The 18,052-nt window shown below is 44.1% G+C and overlaps 1 protein-coding gene across 1 annotated transcript in view; it reads right to left on the bottom strand.

Moving 5' to 3' along the window:
* The window catches only part of Dtd1 (D-aminoacyl-tRNA deacylase 1), a 257,126-nt gene that overhangs the window by 29,632 nt on the left and 209,442 nt on the right, over positions 1-18,052 (bottom strand). Inside the window, exon 5 of the mRNA XM_045156932.1 lies at positions 7,205-7,378. Coding sequence (XP_045012867.1) covers positions 7,226-7,378 — 153 coding nt within the window. The 3' untranslated portion in view covers positions 7,205-7,225. The remainder of the gene's footprint in view (positions 1-7,204; positions 7,379-18,052) is intronic.

Below are 18,052 nucleotides of genomic sequence, written 5' to 3'. Positions count from 1 at the left end.
AAGAGATACACTCTGTGGCTGTGCTTTGACCTCCACACTTGTGCTGTGGCACATGCAGGCACACATGCATGTGTGTGAGCACACATACACATCATACACACAAACACATTTTTTAAAATCAACAATAGAGGGATGGAGGGATGGCTTACTGGCTAAGGTATTTGCCTGCAAAGCCAAAGGATCTAGGTTCGATTCCCTAGGACCCATGTTAGCCAGATGTACAAGGGGGCACACGTGTCTGGAGTTCATTTGCAGTGACTGGAGCCCCTGGCATACCCACCTGCCCACCTGCCCTCTCTCTCTCTCTCCCCCTGTTTCTCTGTCAAATAAATAAAAAATATATATATTTAAATTAACAATAGAATCTATATCCCTAGATAGGTGAGACAAAGATTTTTTTAAATACTGGTCAAAAAATAAGATGTTTGTATAACTTTTTGGAAGATTGCTAGTACAATCCAGAGTAAATTTATCTGGCAGCATAAGAACTTTTCAAACTGTTTTCTAAACAAAGCCCCAAGGTTTGTTTTACCCTGAGCACACATGTGCTCTATGTAGACTTGGGTTGATAAACTGTACTTCTTGCTGAGAAGAAAGGTACATTTTACCCAAGTATACACACATTTGCACACACATGTACTTAGGCTGATCAGCTGGGCTGCTTACTGGAAGATGAAAGGTACATTTTACCCTGAGCACACACAGGCATATGCTCGTCTGTGTGCTAGGAGGTGGGTGTTTCTGTTTCCATTCATTGAGTTTGTCACAGGAGCTTAAACATTCAATTTGTTTTAGACTTGTGACTGAAGTCCTATACCTCTGGAGAAAAGAACATTATTTATACTCTTCAACAATACACAAGAGCCAAAAGAGTGGGCAGCTCTCCCAGCCTGAGGAGCAGATGCCTGCTTTTGAACTAAGTTGAGCACTCCCCACCATAAATGTGCCCAAGAGATGCAGATCCCTGTGTCCTTCCTCAGGGGACAGCACAGTGGAGTGTGTCTCTTGGGCTGGGGACGGTTGGGATAACACTGCACAGGAACATGGACTTCAGGGCAGCATCTCCTTCCTGCACAGGCTGCTGCCCGGGTTCTGGCATCATGACTTCCACCTGCTCACATCTCACAGCAGTGCAGGAGGTGAGTCATATTCTTGTAAGGAACACCCGGGTAGCAGAAGTGGCATAACTTTGCTCAGTGACAACCAGCAGGATGGAAGTAAAACCTGGATGAGCCTCTGAGTTAATGCCTACTCAGTTAGCCTAGCAGATCTGAGGCCTAACCCTCTTTCTTACTGTCTTTTTTACTTGAACATGAATGTGGTCTCTGGCTCCACCTCCATCTGACCCTCTGCTCCTCCCACAGAGCACCCCACCCCAACCTGAGAACTGTTGTTTTCTGCCTTCTGCCAAGCAAAGCTTCCCCTCCATGAGCTCCCCCACCCCAACCCACTGCCCTGTGTGCACTTCCGTCATGTAGCACACCTCCCTCTACTGGATTAAGGAGTTCTGGACAGATAATAAATCAGTAACCCCAGAAATAATTGTGTAATACAGCTGACCACTGGCAGGAGAAAGCAATCATCAAGTCTTGAAAGGGGTGGGAATGGAAGCTTTATATAATATGTGTCATATAAATGTTAATGCAATACTCATGATTACCAAATACCATATTTTTGGAAGATTCTCCCAAACCCATAGGGCATTTTTCAAGTCATGAATAAAAACCAATTAGACCTAAGCATCAAAATAAGAAAGAGGTGAGTTAGTGGCTATAACCAAAGAGGCCCAGTGTCATGTGGCTTTCCCTCTGAGTCATACTTCACTTGCCCCTGATATGTGTGTGATTAAGTAAGCCACAACCAGTCACCGTAGTGCTGACATATCCCCATAGATTCACTGTACGGAAACTCAGTGATGGGAAATCAAGAGACAGCAGGATTCATTCACAGACCCCCAAAACTGTCAGCAAGCCAAAGGCCCAGCCTTATCTGTTGGGAGCAGGTACCAATGTACCCAAGTATTACTAACATGTCTCAATTCTGGACCATGTGCTTCTAAAGACCATCTCATAGACAGTCCCTTTCAGAAGAGACAGAGAAGGCAAAGAGCCTCCTTACAAGTGACTGCTCCTCTTGCAGTTAGTCTCTACAATAAACCTGTTTGTGGACCTGATTTGACCAGTAGACAGTTCCAAAATGTGTATTCATGACTTAGCTCCAAACCCACAGACTCAAAAGACAAGAATGTCACCGTTGAGTGGCAATGGGTGCCTTAAATAGAACACACCACAAATGGGTATCATCACACCTATCACCCCATCCTACATCACTGAGACATTTCCTCCTCCATACTGATTAGTCACCAAGATAAAACAATTCTATTTCCTTTGTCTTCCAATCCCGCCCCTCTTCTCTAACACACCGTTTCTTCTGCAGATTTCTAAATTATCTCCTAAGTAGCCTATTTTCTTCCAGAACACTTTTGTTTTGTTGTTTTGACTTTAATATATTCTGTAAGTTTGAGAGTTAAACACACAGCCACAGAAGCTTTACAGTACTGAGCAGTTTTACAGCAAACACGGATCCCCATGCGCTCATCTCTACGTGACCCTGGTGACAGAGGTACGTCTGTCCTTGCAGCCTGTCTGGTCAGCGTGAGCTCACGTCGGAGCACATCAGGGTGGCCCCAGGGAACCACACCAGCAGTGGTTGGTGAATGGCTGTGCATAGAACTGACTTGAAGGCTCACACTGCAATTGTCCTATAGACCAGGCACACACACTGACAGACAGAGAATGTCACATCTATTGACAAGATAATGTCTTACTTACGTTTCAGTTTTAAAACTCCAGGGCGCTTTAAAAGCACACAATACAAGGCGCTCTAATTCTAGATGCCATAACCTATTCTAGTAGTTGCTTGAGAGTCGACAACATTGAGGACCACTCACAGGCTTTATGACATTGACTTCAAATGTAAAAGCACTTAGTTTACCAAAATCAACTTACATCGGTGACAGATTACAGTAAAACATATCTGTTGAGAAAAACTTACAAAGATTACATTATGGACTTACAATAAATTCAGAAATTGTCGCTCTTAAAAGAAAAAAAACATATTTTTAGATCTTCCAACATACTTTAGATGTAAATTTTGTGAATCTACTTCTTTAGATAATGCAAAACTCTCAGCAAAATGTTATTTTGAAATATTTCTAAGGCCTAAAGAAACAGGTCAGTGTATCTGTGAAGTGGCTACCTTATACAAAAACAGTACTTGTCTCCACTAAGAACACCCATTCCATTCTAAAGCTGTCTTCCAGTAAATACAGAACACTTTTTAAAAGACTTTTTTTAAAAAAATTATTTATTTATTTATTTGAGAGCGACAGACACAGAGAGAAAGACAAATAGAGGGAGAGAGAGAGAATGGACGCGCCAGGGCTTCCAGCCTCTGCAAACGAACTCCAGACGCATGCGCCCCCTTGTGCATCTGGCTAACGTGGGACCTGGGGAACCGAGCCTCGAACCGGGGTCCTTAGGCTTCACAGGCAAGCGCTTAACCGCTAAGCCATCTCTCCAGCCCTAAAAGACTTTTAAAAGACTGTGCCAGGGGCTGGGTATGGTGCTGCATACCTTTAATCCCAGAACTCAGGAGACAGAGGCAGGGGGATTGCCATAAGTTCAAGGCCACTTTGAGAAACAGTGAATTCCAGGTCAGCCTGGGTGCTGCAGTTCAGTTCACACTGCGGGTAGAAATCACCTAACCAAGAGAAGCTTCTGGGAAAAAGAGGTTTATTTTGGCTTACAGGCTCGAGGGGAACTCCACAATGGCAGGGGAAAATGATGGCATGAGCAAAGGGTGGACATCACCCCCTGGCCAACATAAGGTGGACAATACCAACAGGGGAGTATGCCAAACACTGGCAAGGGGAAACTGGCTATAACACCCATAAGCCCACCCCCAACAATACACTCACTCCAGGAGGCATTAATTCTCAAATCTCCATCAGCTGGGGAACCTAGCATTCAGAACACCTAAGTTTATGGGGGACACCTGAATCAAACCACCACATTACACCTCTGGCCCCCATAAATTTATAACTCCATATGATGTAAAATGCAATGCATTCATCCAACTTTAAAAGTCCCCATAGTTTTTTTTTTTTATCAATTCCAATGATGTTCATACATCCCCATAGTCCAAGATATTTTAACTGGGCCACAATACCAAAAGATAACCTCAAAAATCCCATAACAGCACAGAACAAACATTCACACTGAAAAAGATGGCATCGGGCATAGCAAAGACACATTCAGCCAATACAAGATTTAAAACAAGTAGGGCAAACATCAAACTCTGTAGCTTCAAGTCCAACAACTCTAGCCAGTGACAAATCTCCAAGTCCGATAATTCTAACCAGAAACAAGTCTCTGGAGTTCCAATTCTACCCCTCCAGCTAGGCTACTCACAGTTCTGGAAAACTTCATCTGGCCGGCAGCTTTCCTTAGCAGCCATCTCATGGTCCTGGCATCTCTACTGGATCTCCACTGTAATCCATGGTTCATCCTCATGGCTCCATTGGGTCTCCATGCAGGCATCCAGCAAACCTGCCTCACACTGCCCATGGCCATTTCCAAAACACAAGACCATGTTGCAAACTCAGTGACCCTCTCTTTCCTGCATTTCTTATACTCCACAATACCAGGTAGGGTGCCAATTTGTTAATCCAGGAGGGAATAAAACAGACTTTGAAGAACAGAACACTCCTTGAGCACTCAGGCCCCTTCAAAAGAGTTTACATTCTTCCTGTTGCCCCAGTGCAGGTCAGCTGTCCCAGTCTCAATGGTTGTAATCTCTCAATTGCAGCCAAACGGGCAGCAATTCACCCAAAGATTTTTCTGTTTTTCTATGCCATATCCCTCTCCTCACACCAGTTCATTTCTATGCAAAGCAACCCTGTGCAACTTCTCAGGACCCAGGCATAAGCAAGCTTCCCACACAAACGGCTAGCCCAGTCCAGGCAAAGCTCTTTCTCACCCTCATAAGCCAAACCTCACAGTCCATAGTTCTTACTACATTCAGGTCTTTCAACTCTGACCAGAATAGTCCATCAAGCTGTACTAACAGCACTTCAAGGCATCTCTTAGGCCAAGGTTTCAAATCCTTCCACATTCCTCTTGAAAGTCAGTTCCAAAAGGCCAAAGCCACACAGTCAGGTGTCTAGAGTAATCCCACTTCTTGGTACCACTTTACTGGTGCAGTCAGGTTCAGTACTGCTGGTGGAGATCACCCAACCAAGAGCAGCTTGTGGGAAAAAGGGGTTTATTTTGGTTTCCAGGCTCAAAGGGAAGCTCCATGATGGCAAGGGAAAACGATGGCATGAGCAGAGGGTGGACATCACCCCCTGGCCAACATAAGGTGGACAATACCAACAGGGCAGTGTGCCAAACATTGGCATAGGGAAACTGGATATAATACCCATAAGCCTGCCCCCAACAATACATTCCCTCCAGGAGCATTAATTCCCAAATCTCTATCAGCTGGGGAACCTAGCATTCAGAACACCTAAGTTTATGGAGGACACCTGAATCAAACCACCACACTGGGTTAGAGCAAGACCCTACCTTGAAAAAAAAAAAAAGCAAAAAAAAAAAAAAAAAAAAAATTTTAAAGACTGCACTAAATGATGCCAGTTATGTTGTACAGGCTTTAGGAGCTTCCCAGTCACATCAGGATAAAGCTCGCCTCCCTGAGTGTTGCAGGCGTGCAGTTCTGTCATGTCGCAGAAGCTCCGTCCCTGCCTACCTGAAGTCAACCCCTCAGCCAGTCTTCACTCCCTCGGTTCCAACACTCCTCACCAGAATGCTCACACCCTGCTGTAGTGAGACTTCCACAGTCATGGCCCCCACAATGGCACTACTGAGAGGCCATGGGATTTTTCAGAGGTGGGGCCTAGTGGGAGGTCTTCTGGTCACTGGGATGAGCTCATGAAGAAGGTTGGGAAATCCCATGCTTTTCTCCCCCTTCCCTAGTTTTTGCTTCCCAGCCATTAGGTGAGCATTTTTGCTTCACAACGTGCTCCCACCATGGTGTGGCCTTGTCTTAGGTCCAAAATACCAGATTCAATCAATCATTGGCTCAAACTTCCAAACCTATGAGCCAAAATTAACATTTTCCCTTTATAAATTGGCTGTTTCAGGTATTTTGTTATAGTGACAGATAGCTGACGAGTACACATTTTCTCTTCTTTTAGTTCCTGCCCTTGCCTTCCATCTCCCCAGTTCTATGTGGCCTTCAGTATCTTGCTCCAGATTCTGCCTGAATGCATATCATGTGTATATCCCAACCACAATGCACCATGCTGTGGCATAACTGTTTCTGTGCTTCTCCCTGAATGTGAGAACTCCTGGAGCTCAGGACCTAAGGTCCTATAGCTATACTTCTAGTATTTGGTTCAATGCCCATCAAACTAGAGGCTGTGATATATGCTGAGGGGAAAAATGGAGCTGAAGGCTATCAGAGGTCTCTGGGAGGTGAACTCCAACACAGTTCTGGGGAAATGGTGATGAGCAAACCATCAGTTCAGGAAAGTAAATGATACCTGCCTGCACTCTCAGTGCTCAGAAGATAGTCAGGAGGACTCTTGTGAATTTGAGGGTAGACTCATCCACAAAGTGAGTTCAAGGCTACATACAGACACTCTGTCTCAAAAAAAAAAAAAAACCACAAGAAAGGGCAATGCTGTGTGGGGTAATGTAGAATGCAGGCAGGCAGTGAGGACAGCAGGCTGTGCAGAGGACTGTGGACCCCCGTGAAGTGTCCGAGAACAAGGCTGGCAACAGGGAGGCAAGACGGTGGGAGCAAGACCAGGAATGGGGCCTGGCAACAGAGTGGACATAGTCAGGACCAGGCACATGGGGTGCGTTGCAAATGTTCACAGTGACAAGTATTGTGGCTGGCATAGGTGGGCAGGAGGGATACACACACATCACGTGCCCAGTGGATGAACTTCTCAGCCTGTGTGTACTCTGGAACACATTGCAGACTTACTGACAGCACTCTTCTCACCTTAGAAGGCAGCAGCACATCTAAGGACAAATTCTATAAAATGAGTTCTCCCTTAGCAGCCATTCTCACCTCGATTCACTACTGCTCGCCCAACAAGTGTGGGGACAAAGCTGTGCAGGTGAGGAACTCCTACCTGAGCCTCGGCTTCCTGCCCCTATGGCTCGCGCTCTGAAGACACGTCACCCTCGGCCCCACTGCTGGCACTGCGGTCTTCTTTCCGGGGAGTGTTTCGCTCTTTGCTTGATTCAGAAGGCCCCTTGGCTCTGGTCTTTTCCTTCCTCTGCTGCTGTTTCTCAAGCTTTGACAGCTGGTTCAAAAAGAAAATGTTTAACAGTTGTGAACATGTGCCTGTTTCCAGCATGTCAGAACTTCCCAGGTGGAAACCACTGGGAAGACTTGTCGGATGTCTGGCATATCACAACAGCTCACAGATCCCAACTACACACCCAGCACACAAATCCTTAACACAGATTAGCCACATGTGAAATGCTGCTCCAACTTCTTCCCGCCCCAGCACGTGGGATGCGAGGAAGAACAAACAACAGGCATCTTCTGCTGTGACAAAGGGTTCTAGCTTGTTACAGTTCCCTTTGACTGATCTATAGCTTTTCTCATCAAGTTGTCTTCCCACTGACTATTTTCTGAACAGTGTTGAAAACACTCCACTGTTGCTGAAGGAAGCAGAGAAGACTGAAATAAAGTGTGCTAAACACACGGAACATCATCTCAGTCTTCAACTTCAACTTGGGTAATGGTCACATGTGAACCGCTGGCCACTGGAGCCTCTTCCAACTTCCTGCCAGCCAGGGGACATGCTCTGATGTCCAGCCCTGACAGAACCTGGACATACTTCTAAAGGTATCCCCCAGAAGTTCAAAGAAATCACAGATTAGATAGTGGGAAGAAACAGCTCATCTCATCTCACACATGGCAACTGCACACCACTCCCAAGAGGGCAGCTGATAGACCGGCCAAATTTTATTCCATGGAATTTTCTTGGACCAAAACAGACATCTTTACCTGAGCCCGAGACACAGCAACACCCAGCACCATCTGCATCCCAGACCAAGTCTGGAGACATTTTCTCCATCACAGGAAACTCACTAAAGGGCTGGCCTCCCCCATCGGGCCTCTGCACCATGTCCAAAGATACAGTCACTTCACATACCCTGCCAGAGGACTGCTTCTCTGAGCTAAACCTTAAATTGAATAATCAGTGACTATCAATTTGGTTCAGAAAACCAAATTTATTAAGGATTGGCCACAGTATTATCATTTCTAGTCCCCATTAACCAGACAAGCTATAGCAAATAGCTAGTTAGGTTAATGTGCCAGTTAGGTTTTGTGATGAAGATGCCATTTCACTTTTGATCTAGACACTTTATTCCCAGTTAAGTTCCCTAGAGGGTTACACCTCTGTGCTCAGTGAGGTTCTTAAGGATGTACTGCAGTGCTGTCTATATTAGCAAAAACCTAGAAACCATGCAAAAGTCCATCAATAGGACATAAGAACATAACAGGGTACAGTCACAAAAAAAAATGTAGGGGACTGGAGAGATGACTTAGCAGTTAAGGTGCTGACTAGCAAAGCCAACAGCGGTTAAGGTTCAATTCCCCAGATGCACGAGATGGTGCATGCATCTGGAGTACATTTGTGATGGCTAGAGGCCCTGGTGCACCCATTCTCTCTCTTTCCCCTTCTTTATCTCTCAAATAAATAAATATTTTTTTAAAAAAGAATAATGTACAACAAATCTGCAAGTATATACATGGAGAAGTTTTTTAAAGTAAGGTTATATAAACACACAAATTGTTTCAGAAACCTGTGTTCAATAGGATTCCATATATAAGAAATAACTTCCCCTTGGAACTATAAATCCTTTCCTTCCATAAGCTGCTTCTGGTTGGGTGTTTCATCCCAGCAGTGAGAAAGTAACTGACATAATTGGCCATGAACTGGTAATGAAGAGCTCGTGTTCTAGCCCTTTGTGTAGGAATGACTAGAGAAAAGATGGGGGGGAAAATAGTGTTTTTTAAAGCTGGGAAATAGTGATACAAAACTCCTTACTACATTTTGCTCTTCAGTATTCTATTTGCATGGACAGGTGTTTTTCTCTACATTATTCTATCACAAATGAGGAAGGAATTTCTACACCTAAAAATTATTTTTATTAAACAATTATTTTTGGCTGGGTGTGGTGGCACACACCTTTAATCCCAGCACTCAGGAGGCAGAGGTAGGAGAATCACCATGAGTTCAAGGCCACCCTGAGACTACTTAGTAAATTCCAGTTCAGCTTAAGCTAGATTGAGACCCTACCTTGAAAAAAAATCTTTTTATTTCTCTTTTGGTGCTAAAACATCTTTCTTTTATGAAGTGATGAGATATGGCTGTCTTATTCCCTTTCTTATAAGGTTTGCTTGGCTAGTGAATATGCCTAATGCTGTAAAACTGTATACTGGGGGCTGGAGAGATGGCTTAGCAGTTAAGGCACATGCCTGTGTAATCTAAGGACCCAGGTTCAATTTTCCAGGTCCCATGTAAGCCAGATGCACATGGTAGTGCATGTGTCTGTAGTTGTCTGCAGTGGCTAGAGGCCCTGGCGTGCCCATTCTTACTATCTATCTCTGTCCCACTCTGTCTCTCATAGTTAAATAAATTAATTAAAGTATTTCATTTATTTTTTAAAAAAACTGTATACTAAAAAAAACTATTGAGTATTTTGAAACTATGGCAAACTTTATGCATATCTTTCTAAAATTTAAATTAAAAAATAATTCCGCAAAACATGTTGACAATCTCTACTGGATTTCTAAATTTCTTTTATTTTCTGTGTTTCTGATTCATAAAATCTAAAACTCTGAGTCAGTATTCTGCAGTGAACTGTGATTGTGGCTGCTTTCTGCTGCTGACATGTTACATACAACATGTGCTAGCAGGGATATGCTTACTCCTGTGTACAACAGGTTTCTGAATATATACACATATGTACACATACATGGATAATCATAAACATATTCTATGACAGATGCTAAAACAGTATCGGTTGTGTATCAAAAAGTAAGATGCACCAGGCGTGGTAGCACATGCCTTTAATCCCAGCACTCGGGAGGCACAGGTGGAAGGATCACTGTGAGTTCAAGGCCACCCTGAGACTACACAGTGAATTTCAGGTCAGCCTGGGATAGAGTGAGACCCCACCTCAAAAAACAAAAACAAAAAAGTAAGATGCCCTCTCAGCTATGTTTCTCATTTTTAGAGGTAATATATGGGAAACTCGAACGTCACAGCTAACAAAACCAAATGAACCTCCCCACTTTAAGACTTGCTCTCATACAAAGTCTGCATGTGACCCTGCCTGTTCATGTCCCGCTTTTCTGTTTCTGCTGACCCCTGTTGCTGGGAGGGTGGTAGGGCATAATCCCAGGGAACACGCCTTCCCTGAGGCCTACCAGCCCTAAGCAGCGCGCAGTAGACGCAGCTCTGGTATGGAGGCACTCTCACAATAGTGCACAGATGTGGGAATGTGAGCTGAACATCCACCTTCACCCTGTCTGCCCACCATGAGCCAAGCTTTTAAATCACATGTGATAATTCTTTAAGCAATAGGCACAGCCACATTTCTGCCAAGGATATGATTCTGGGTCTCTTACATTACTTATCCTCAAGCAGCCCGAGCCCATATAGCTCCAAGCCACCAAGTAAAGTTCTTAGGAAGAACATTTTAACCAAATTAGTATATTTAAGCCTTCTTTTTTGGGGGGGGCGGCGGAACTGGCAATGCAATATATACAGAAGGTAAAATTTACATCTCAGGATAAAGAAGCAAATGGATTTTCTTTTTCCTTTCCTTTCTTTCTAGAAGCAAATGAATCTTCCCTTTCTTCCCCTTCATTCCTCTTCCCTGCTCCCTTCCTGTCCTTTCCCTTCCTTCCCCTCAACATTCCTTCTCTGCCTCCCTGGAAATAGATGAAACCCTTCCTCCCTCTTCCTTCCTTTCCCCTTTTCTCCTTCCTTCTTCTCCTTCTCCTCCTTCCCTCCCTTCTTTCCTTCTTGGAAACAAATGAGAAAAGAAGAAAGAAGGAAACATATCAGTGCTGTGTATAAGCTGCTGCAGAACGTCCGTAGCTCTCACATCACCAGGAAAAGCATGTCAAAGAGAATATAAAGCACTGTGGGTGGGCGAGCGCAGCCGTGGGCGCGGGAACAGACACTTTCAGGGCTTTCTGTTGCTTAGTTTTAATTTACTAATGAGTAAGCCCACCTTGAAAGGCGCACATTGTAGAAAGGACTAGTTTTAGTGCCTTAGACAGAAATACAGCCTTCCAAAGGGAGTTCTGGTCACACAGACATCTCTAGGGGCTAGGAGTCCTGCCAAGAAAATAAGGGACTTTCTTTTCCATTAATCACCAAAGCTCTAATTGCATGACCTAAGAATAAACTAGCAGAACATAGATGTTACAATGCTCTGTTGCAGAGCCTGCAATCTTAAATTCCCTGCAGGATCAAGCAGGTAGCAAAAGCAAAAAACTATCTAAGTGTTTACTAAGTGTAAGTATCTACGTGCAACAGGATATGGTGAAGATTGAAGCTACTGTGGGAAGGATGAGCCCCACCTGAGACAGTTCATACTTGTTAAATATGTATCTGGGCAAATATAATGGCAATTTCACCTGCAAGAGCCCCACTTTGCTCTTCTACTTTGTGAGTTTGCTAATTCTTAATTTCTCAATAACAAAATACCACCATCATTACCAATATTCCACAGAGAAGCCAAGGTCAGCTGTTCATACTACTGTTAGCCACCTCCCCAGCCCCTTCCTCCCTCTTTGCTGCTGCAAGCTACTTCTCACTCCAGAGGTAGTGCTATTTTAATCCCATCTTCATGCAGAGGACCCTACCCCAATCCTTACCACTTGGCTGGGAAGCACACCGCATAGCCAGGTACACATGGCAGTGAGTGTGAGGGGCTAAGTGATGATACACAGGATGACCGAAGCCAAGAAAGTCAAAGCCCCCCCCCCAACTCCCATACACTGAAGAACCAACTGGGGGCCAGATGAGGGCAAGACAGGCCAGGCCAGGAAAGGGAGTGAGTAAACAGTAAGTTCAGGCTAGAGTGCTGCACAGGTAGTGACTGAAATGTCCTCAAGAAGTAGCAGTGTATTCAATGCAAACCCACAGGACAAAAAGGATGGCAACGTGGCCCAGCCACAGGACACCAATGCTGAGCAACAGCCTGAGGGCCCTGTGAAGCAAGACACCCACGAGGATATGGCCTGTGCACTGCAGCACAGACAGAATGCCTGACAATGGGTAAACAAAAAGAATGAACGTGCAGATTCATCTGGAAAAGGCCTGGCAGTGGCCACAGAGGTAAGGAAAGCTCAGTTCTCAGTTCTCAGCACAGTGATTAAATAGCCCTTCTCCTGCAGATGCCTATCAAACCCACTGAGCACTAACAGATCAGGGTCATGAGGTCAGGGTTGGGATACCTGTCTTGGACAAAGGCAGAAGTCCACTGGAAAGAGAAAAAAAAAAACAGAAAAGGCAGCAGGCCTTTTATGCCTCCATCTGCCTTTCCACAAACGGTATGTCCAGGGCACTGTGAGGACAGTGTGCAGCTGCAACCTGCACATGCTCAGAGATGTGCAAAGCATCAGGGACTCATCACGACTGCCCTGTTCTTCACACACAACCTCAGGCCTGGGGTATCCATGGAGACCGATCCCTTCTCCCTGAAAGGAAATCCAGCATCACAGAAACAGAAAACCTGAAGTGATAGAGGGATGCTAGGCTTCCACGGGTGCTACCGCACTGCAGGGAAGTCATGGAGAATAATCAGAAGAACATGGGCCTTCCTGACAGACCGTGATCTCAAATATTCCACTCTCTAAGAGGACCGAACAAGGTCTGCTGCTGATCTGCAGCTGGCTGTGCACATCAAGTCTGCAAGGGTTCAATGGAGCCAGTCAGAAGGAATGGGTCTGTTGTCCTTCACTTCATCCTGTCTTGCTAGGGACACTTTAACCTACCAGACTATGGAGCAGAAGGTCCAGCTTTAAAGGGATTCCAGGAGACTCATTTCTTTGTGAGGCATTTCAAAACAAAATAGGTGCCCCAGAACCCTGTTGGAGAGAGATGGTGATGGCGCCTGACACTTGCTTCCAACACAATTTTGGGGACTAAGTGGGAAAACTCACAGCTGTAAAGGAGCTGTAGTGCACTAGAACCAGCGCAACCCTGGCCGCTTCTCTTCCCGAAGTCTATAACTTACCAGAACAGCACCCAAGCTGAGGGCCCATGCTCACAATTTGAAGGTTAAACTCCAGCTCTTTAAAGTCCATCTTCACACTCATGAAATAAATGACCCTGTGGGTTCTCACAGCCAATTGTTCTCCTTTGGGATTCCAAGAAATCAAGAGCAGTTATTATTACTCCCAGATTGTTTTCAGCACAATGAGGTCAGTGAAGAGACAGTCTGCCCAAGGCCACAACTAGGCAACAGTCAAGCTGGGCAAGAAGCCAGGTCTCAGGACTCTTGGCCAAGCATCCCTATGACCTGGCTCTCTTCTTGGAGCAAATGTTTACCTGTGCAGGGGCTTACAGGGATGGCCAGAATCTGGAGCAACAAGCTCTATCTCCATTCTTGCTGGGGTGATGTCAGGTATAGCCCTGTCTTTGAGTCATTTTAATGCTAGTTATTTCCTGCCAGACTGTTCTGTCCTGCATATGAGCAAAATCTAATTAGAGAGGGAAGAAAATAACAAAAGAAAAACTCGAGCCTCATGAAGTCAGTTACTGTGATTTTTATAGACCGTAGTATGGATGGAAAAGTTCTGTTCCAACCAACCCCTTGCAGAGATTCCAAGAAAGTCTTATGGTGCAAGTCATAAAGATCAAATATCTCCTCTGTGATTACCTTTAAAAATACCACAAGGTATTATTTCTCTGAGTGTGCTAGCCTATACCTGTAGCCCTACTGATACCAAGAGGAATACTGGGTAGTCACAAGATGCTGCAAAGGAAGGATGGGGCCAACCATGTCCCTTGAGATGAACAAGAGTTGAAAGTGAAGGACAAAATGCCCAACATCAATGAGCCCATTAACTCATCTCAGTAGCTTTACAATTTTCTCATCACAATGCTATCTTTCCTAATTGTGCATTAGCTCAACTTCAACATGTGATCTTTCTCTTACCCTAGAAATAAGCACAAACCCCCATTACCTATTTGTTTTATTGAATGACTAATAATCCCAAGGCTATATATAAGTATACTGTAGAATACAGAAAAATTAAGTTAATAATAAACCTCATTGAGTATAGGCTACTGAACTTCCTTATGCCTCAGTTTGCCCTGATAGGCCACAACAACTTCTGGAAGGCAACTTTCTACCACTGCCAGGTGTAATAAAGCCTGAAGGGTATTGGAGTAATACCCAGGAGAGCCCACAGCCCTATGAGATAAACTGAGACATCTTTAGGAGTAGACTATTGAGGAAATGATAGAAATCCATACCCAAACCCAAACTCTAGGAGAGGACATGCCCAAAAGCTAGTCCAATGGTCACGTGCCAACTTCACGTGTATTTGTTTCTGCCTTCAGAACAGGAATGTCTCTCAAACTGTTGGAAAAACCTCATGGGCCCATGACCTTTTACCTTTCTATATTCTTCTGCTACCTATAGGCCAAGTGACAGAAAGTGCTAAGGATAAAGAGGAGATAAGAGATGCCAGCCAGCAAATGGCTGTTGAGTTGGGAAGATGCTAGTTAAGTCTGCATCTACTGAGATATTTTAAGATCTGTGGAAACATTTCCACAGGTAGATATTTTTTTTAAAAAAGCAACTAGAATTTATAGTTGTGTAACTTATATTATCAAACTGCAGCTTGATATAATTTTATATTATGTGATGATTCTGAAAGCTTTTATAAAGACATACTCATGTAATGGAAAACCTGACAGAACATTTAAAGAGGGTGTTTCCATATACACAAGAGGCTGCCATTGTGTCAACTGTCACGTTCTGTTACTTTCAAATTAGCTGGCTGCTTAATAGAAACATTATGAAGCAAAGTGCACACATGGTGCCTAATTTTCATACATTATTAACTCTGCTTGAGGTTTTTGTGGGAATTTAAGAAAAAAAAAATCAAGCAAAAAGGCATCTGTCCCTTTCTGAAATCGTGCAAGCTAATTCTACTTTCTAATCTGCTGTCACTTAGGCATGCAAAGCTAGAAGGTTACAGTCCAGTGCCTTGCTCTTTGCTTACTTAGCTAAACTCCTGCCTGCACAAGCTCTACTGGATGAACTCCAGCCTTCTGGCTCTAGTGGCCACCTGTTTTAGGCCACAGTAGGACATGGGAGGGCCTGTCAGTCCAGGAGTATCTCTATTTGCACAGCTTCCCTAAGGTCCCCAAGTTAGCTCCCTCAGTAGACACTGTCACAGTCCCCATGTTCTCCAGAAGAACTACCTGGAGCTTCTGTGGCTAACTGCCCTATAAGAGTCTGATTGTCTATCTCAGGCACTTGTTCCTGTCCCTGGAGGGCAGGTACAAAGCCAAAAGTCAAGGCAGCTGTAGAGTGCTCAGTGCTGAGACATCTGTATCACCACTCTAAGGCTCAGGAAACATTGAAGAAAGAATGTGACAGTCAAAGTGTGGGAGGATTGATCTGGAATGCTGTCTTCTGAACATAAAGTAGCCATTGTATTCATGACTGTAATGACTGTCATTACCTGTACAAGACTTGTACACTTATTGGCCCATCAACATTCCATCATGGATGATAGAGAAGGGAAAAGAAGAAAGAGACAGGGAAAAAGAAAAAGGAGGGAGGAAGAGAGGGGAGGGAAAAGGACAGAGAGAAAGCAAGAGAGCAAGAAGGGAGGGAGGGAGGGAAGGGAGGGAAAAGGAAAGAGTGAAAGCAAGAGAGCAAGGAGGGAGGGAGGGAGGGAAGGGAGGGAAAAGGAAAGAGAGAAAGCAAGAGAGCAAGGAAGGAGGGAGGGAGGGAGGGAAAGAAGGGCAGACATATAAGTAGAAGGGGTTCAGTAGAAGGAGGAGGGGGAGACAAGAGCAAGGAGGGAATTATGATTAAAATACATTGTGGGTGGGTGTGTATGCATTTGAAGACTGTCAATAAAAATAATTTTTAGGGGCTGGAGAAATTGCTCAGTGGGTAAAGGCACTTGCTTGCAAAGCCTGATAGTCTCAGTTTGATTCCCTAGTACCCACATAAAGCCAGCTGCACAAAGTGGCACATGTGTGTAGAAGTTTGTTTGTAGTGGCAAGAGGCTCTGGCAGACCCATTCACTCTTATTCATTTATATTTTCTCTCTCCACCTCCCTCACTCTTTCTCCTTGCAAAAAAATAAACAAAATATTTTTAGAATTTTTAGACTTAATGCTGATGGTTTTTTAAAATATAGGGCAGGCCAGAAGTGTCAGGACCAACTCTGAGACGTGTCCTGCACTGTTCTCTGGAGTGTACCCTGGGGTCATTCATATACTTTCTCAGGCTTTCCTCCTCCCTGACTCCCTTTCTACTCCTCACATGCTTCCAAGGATGATCTCCTAAATATTAACTATCTGGCTCTAAATGCTTTCATTTTGGGTGACTCAAACCACAGACTTTATTTTAAATGCTTTGTAATAAACTGCAGTCACTCATTAAGCATAGCCTGTGTGTGATCTGCCCCTCTATCACCACAGTCCATCACTGCTTCATAAGACTGGAGTACCCTAAGGGTATTTAGGATTATTGCCCTTCCCTTGCAAGGCACCGAAAAAGGTTATAATATAAGGAATTATCAAACAGCTTTGGGAATAACCTTGTGATATTTTTAACTACATATGCAAATTCTTTGCAATCTGGTAATCCACATACATGGCAAATACATACGTGTTACTGCATTGTATCCATTCCCCCATCCTCCTGGGAATATATACTCCAGTAATAAGGACTTGTTATTAGCGCATTTTATCTATTTCTCTGCCCTCCTGGGAGTCTATATACACTCCTGTCACTAGGACTTGTTACTACATTACATCCATTCCTCCACTCTCCTTGGAACAGGGTATATGGCATTTCCTACCCTTCTGGTACAGAGGCTGCCTTCTCCTCTCCATACCTGTGACATAGGGTTTTTCTTCAGACAGGGATAAGCACAAAATTCCAAGAGTTACAGAAAAGAAGTATACAATTTCCCTCTACTTACAGAGAAGCCTGGCTATGGCATGTATGGAGGAGGGGTATATACTGCTCCCTCCTTCTCCAGGCCTGTGTACTTTTATCATTTTGCAGGTCATCAACTGACTATATGAAGGCAAAACAACACTAAGCAGCTATTTAGTCAACATGAACTCTAGATTTTAGTAGACATCTATCACATAGTTGGCATGTTAGCTTAGGAATTATGAACTGTAGCAAAGTTTAAAGAGATACTTGAATAATTTCAGATTGGTTTTCCATGCATAATTGGTAACAGAAAACTGCTCTTGAGAATTTTAAGCTAATAGTGTTCTTTAAGTAATTCAAAATGTTTCTTCAATTGCAAATCTTAAGAAAAAAAATAGGAGGCTTTTCTCTCCCCCACTGGCCTACACATTGTACAAGTGCCAAGAACAATGAAGCAATGAAGACTTATTGAACAACATCTCTATTTACCAAAAAGGAATGCATGGGATCAGAAAGCAGTGGACATGGCCTGGGAGAGAAGTTGAAGCCAAAGGCAGCCTAGATAAGCCTTCAGAAGCCAGAAGACTGACTTGTCCACAACAGAGCTGCCAGAGGCTTCAGAGAGTAGGATCCTACAGAGGGGTAGGTAGAGAGAAGGCCTGGGAGCCAGGAGCCTAGAAGAAGGAGATATAAATAAAGTACTTTCAGCAAGATTGCAGAAAGAAAATAAAATCAAGTAAGTGCTTCCAGAGAAGTGAGAAGCTAAATATGAATAGCAACAAAAAAAAAATGAGGGGATA

Source organism: Jaculus jaculus, chromosome 8, assembly GCF_020740685.1.
Source record: "Jaculus jaculus isolate mJacJac1 chromosome 8, mJacJac1.mat.Y.cur, whole genome shotgun sequence".
NCBI lineage: Eukaryota > Metazoa > Chordata > Mammalia > Rodentia > Dipodidae > Jaculus > Jaculus jaculus.
The sequence above is the reverse complement of the archived record's forward strand: the minus strand, read 5'-3'. Positions and strand labels throughout refer to the sequence as shown.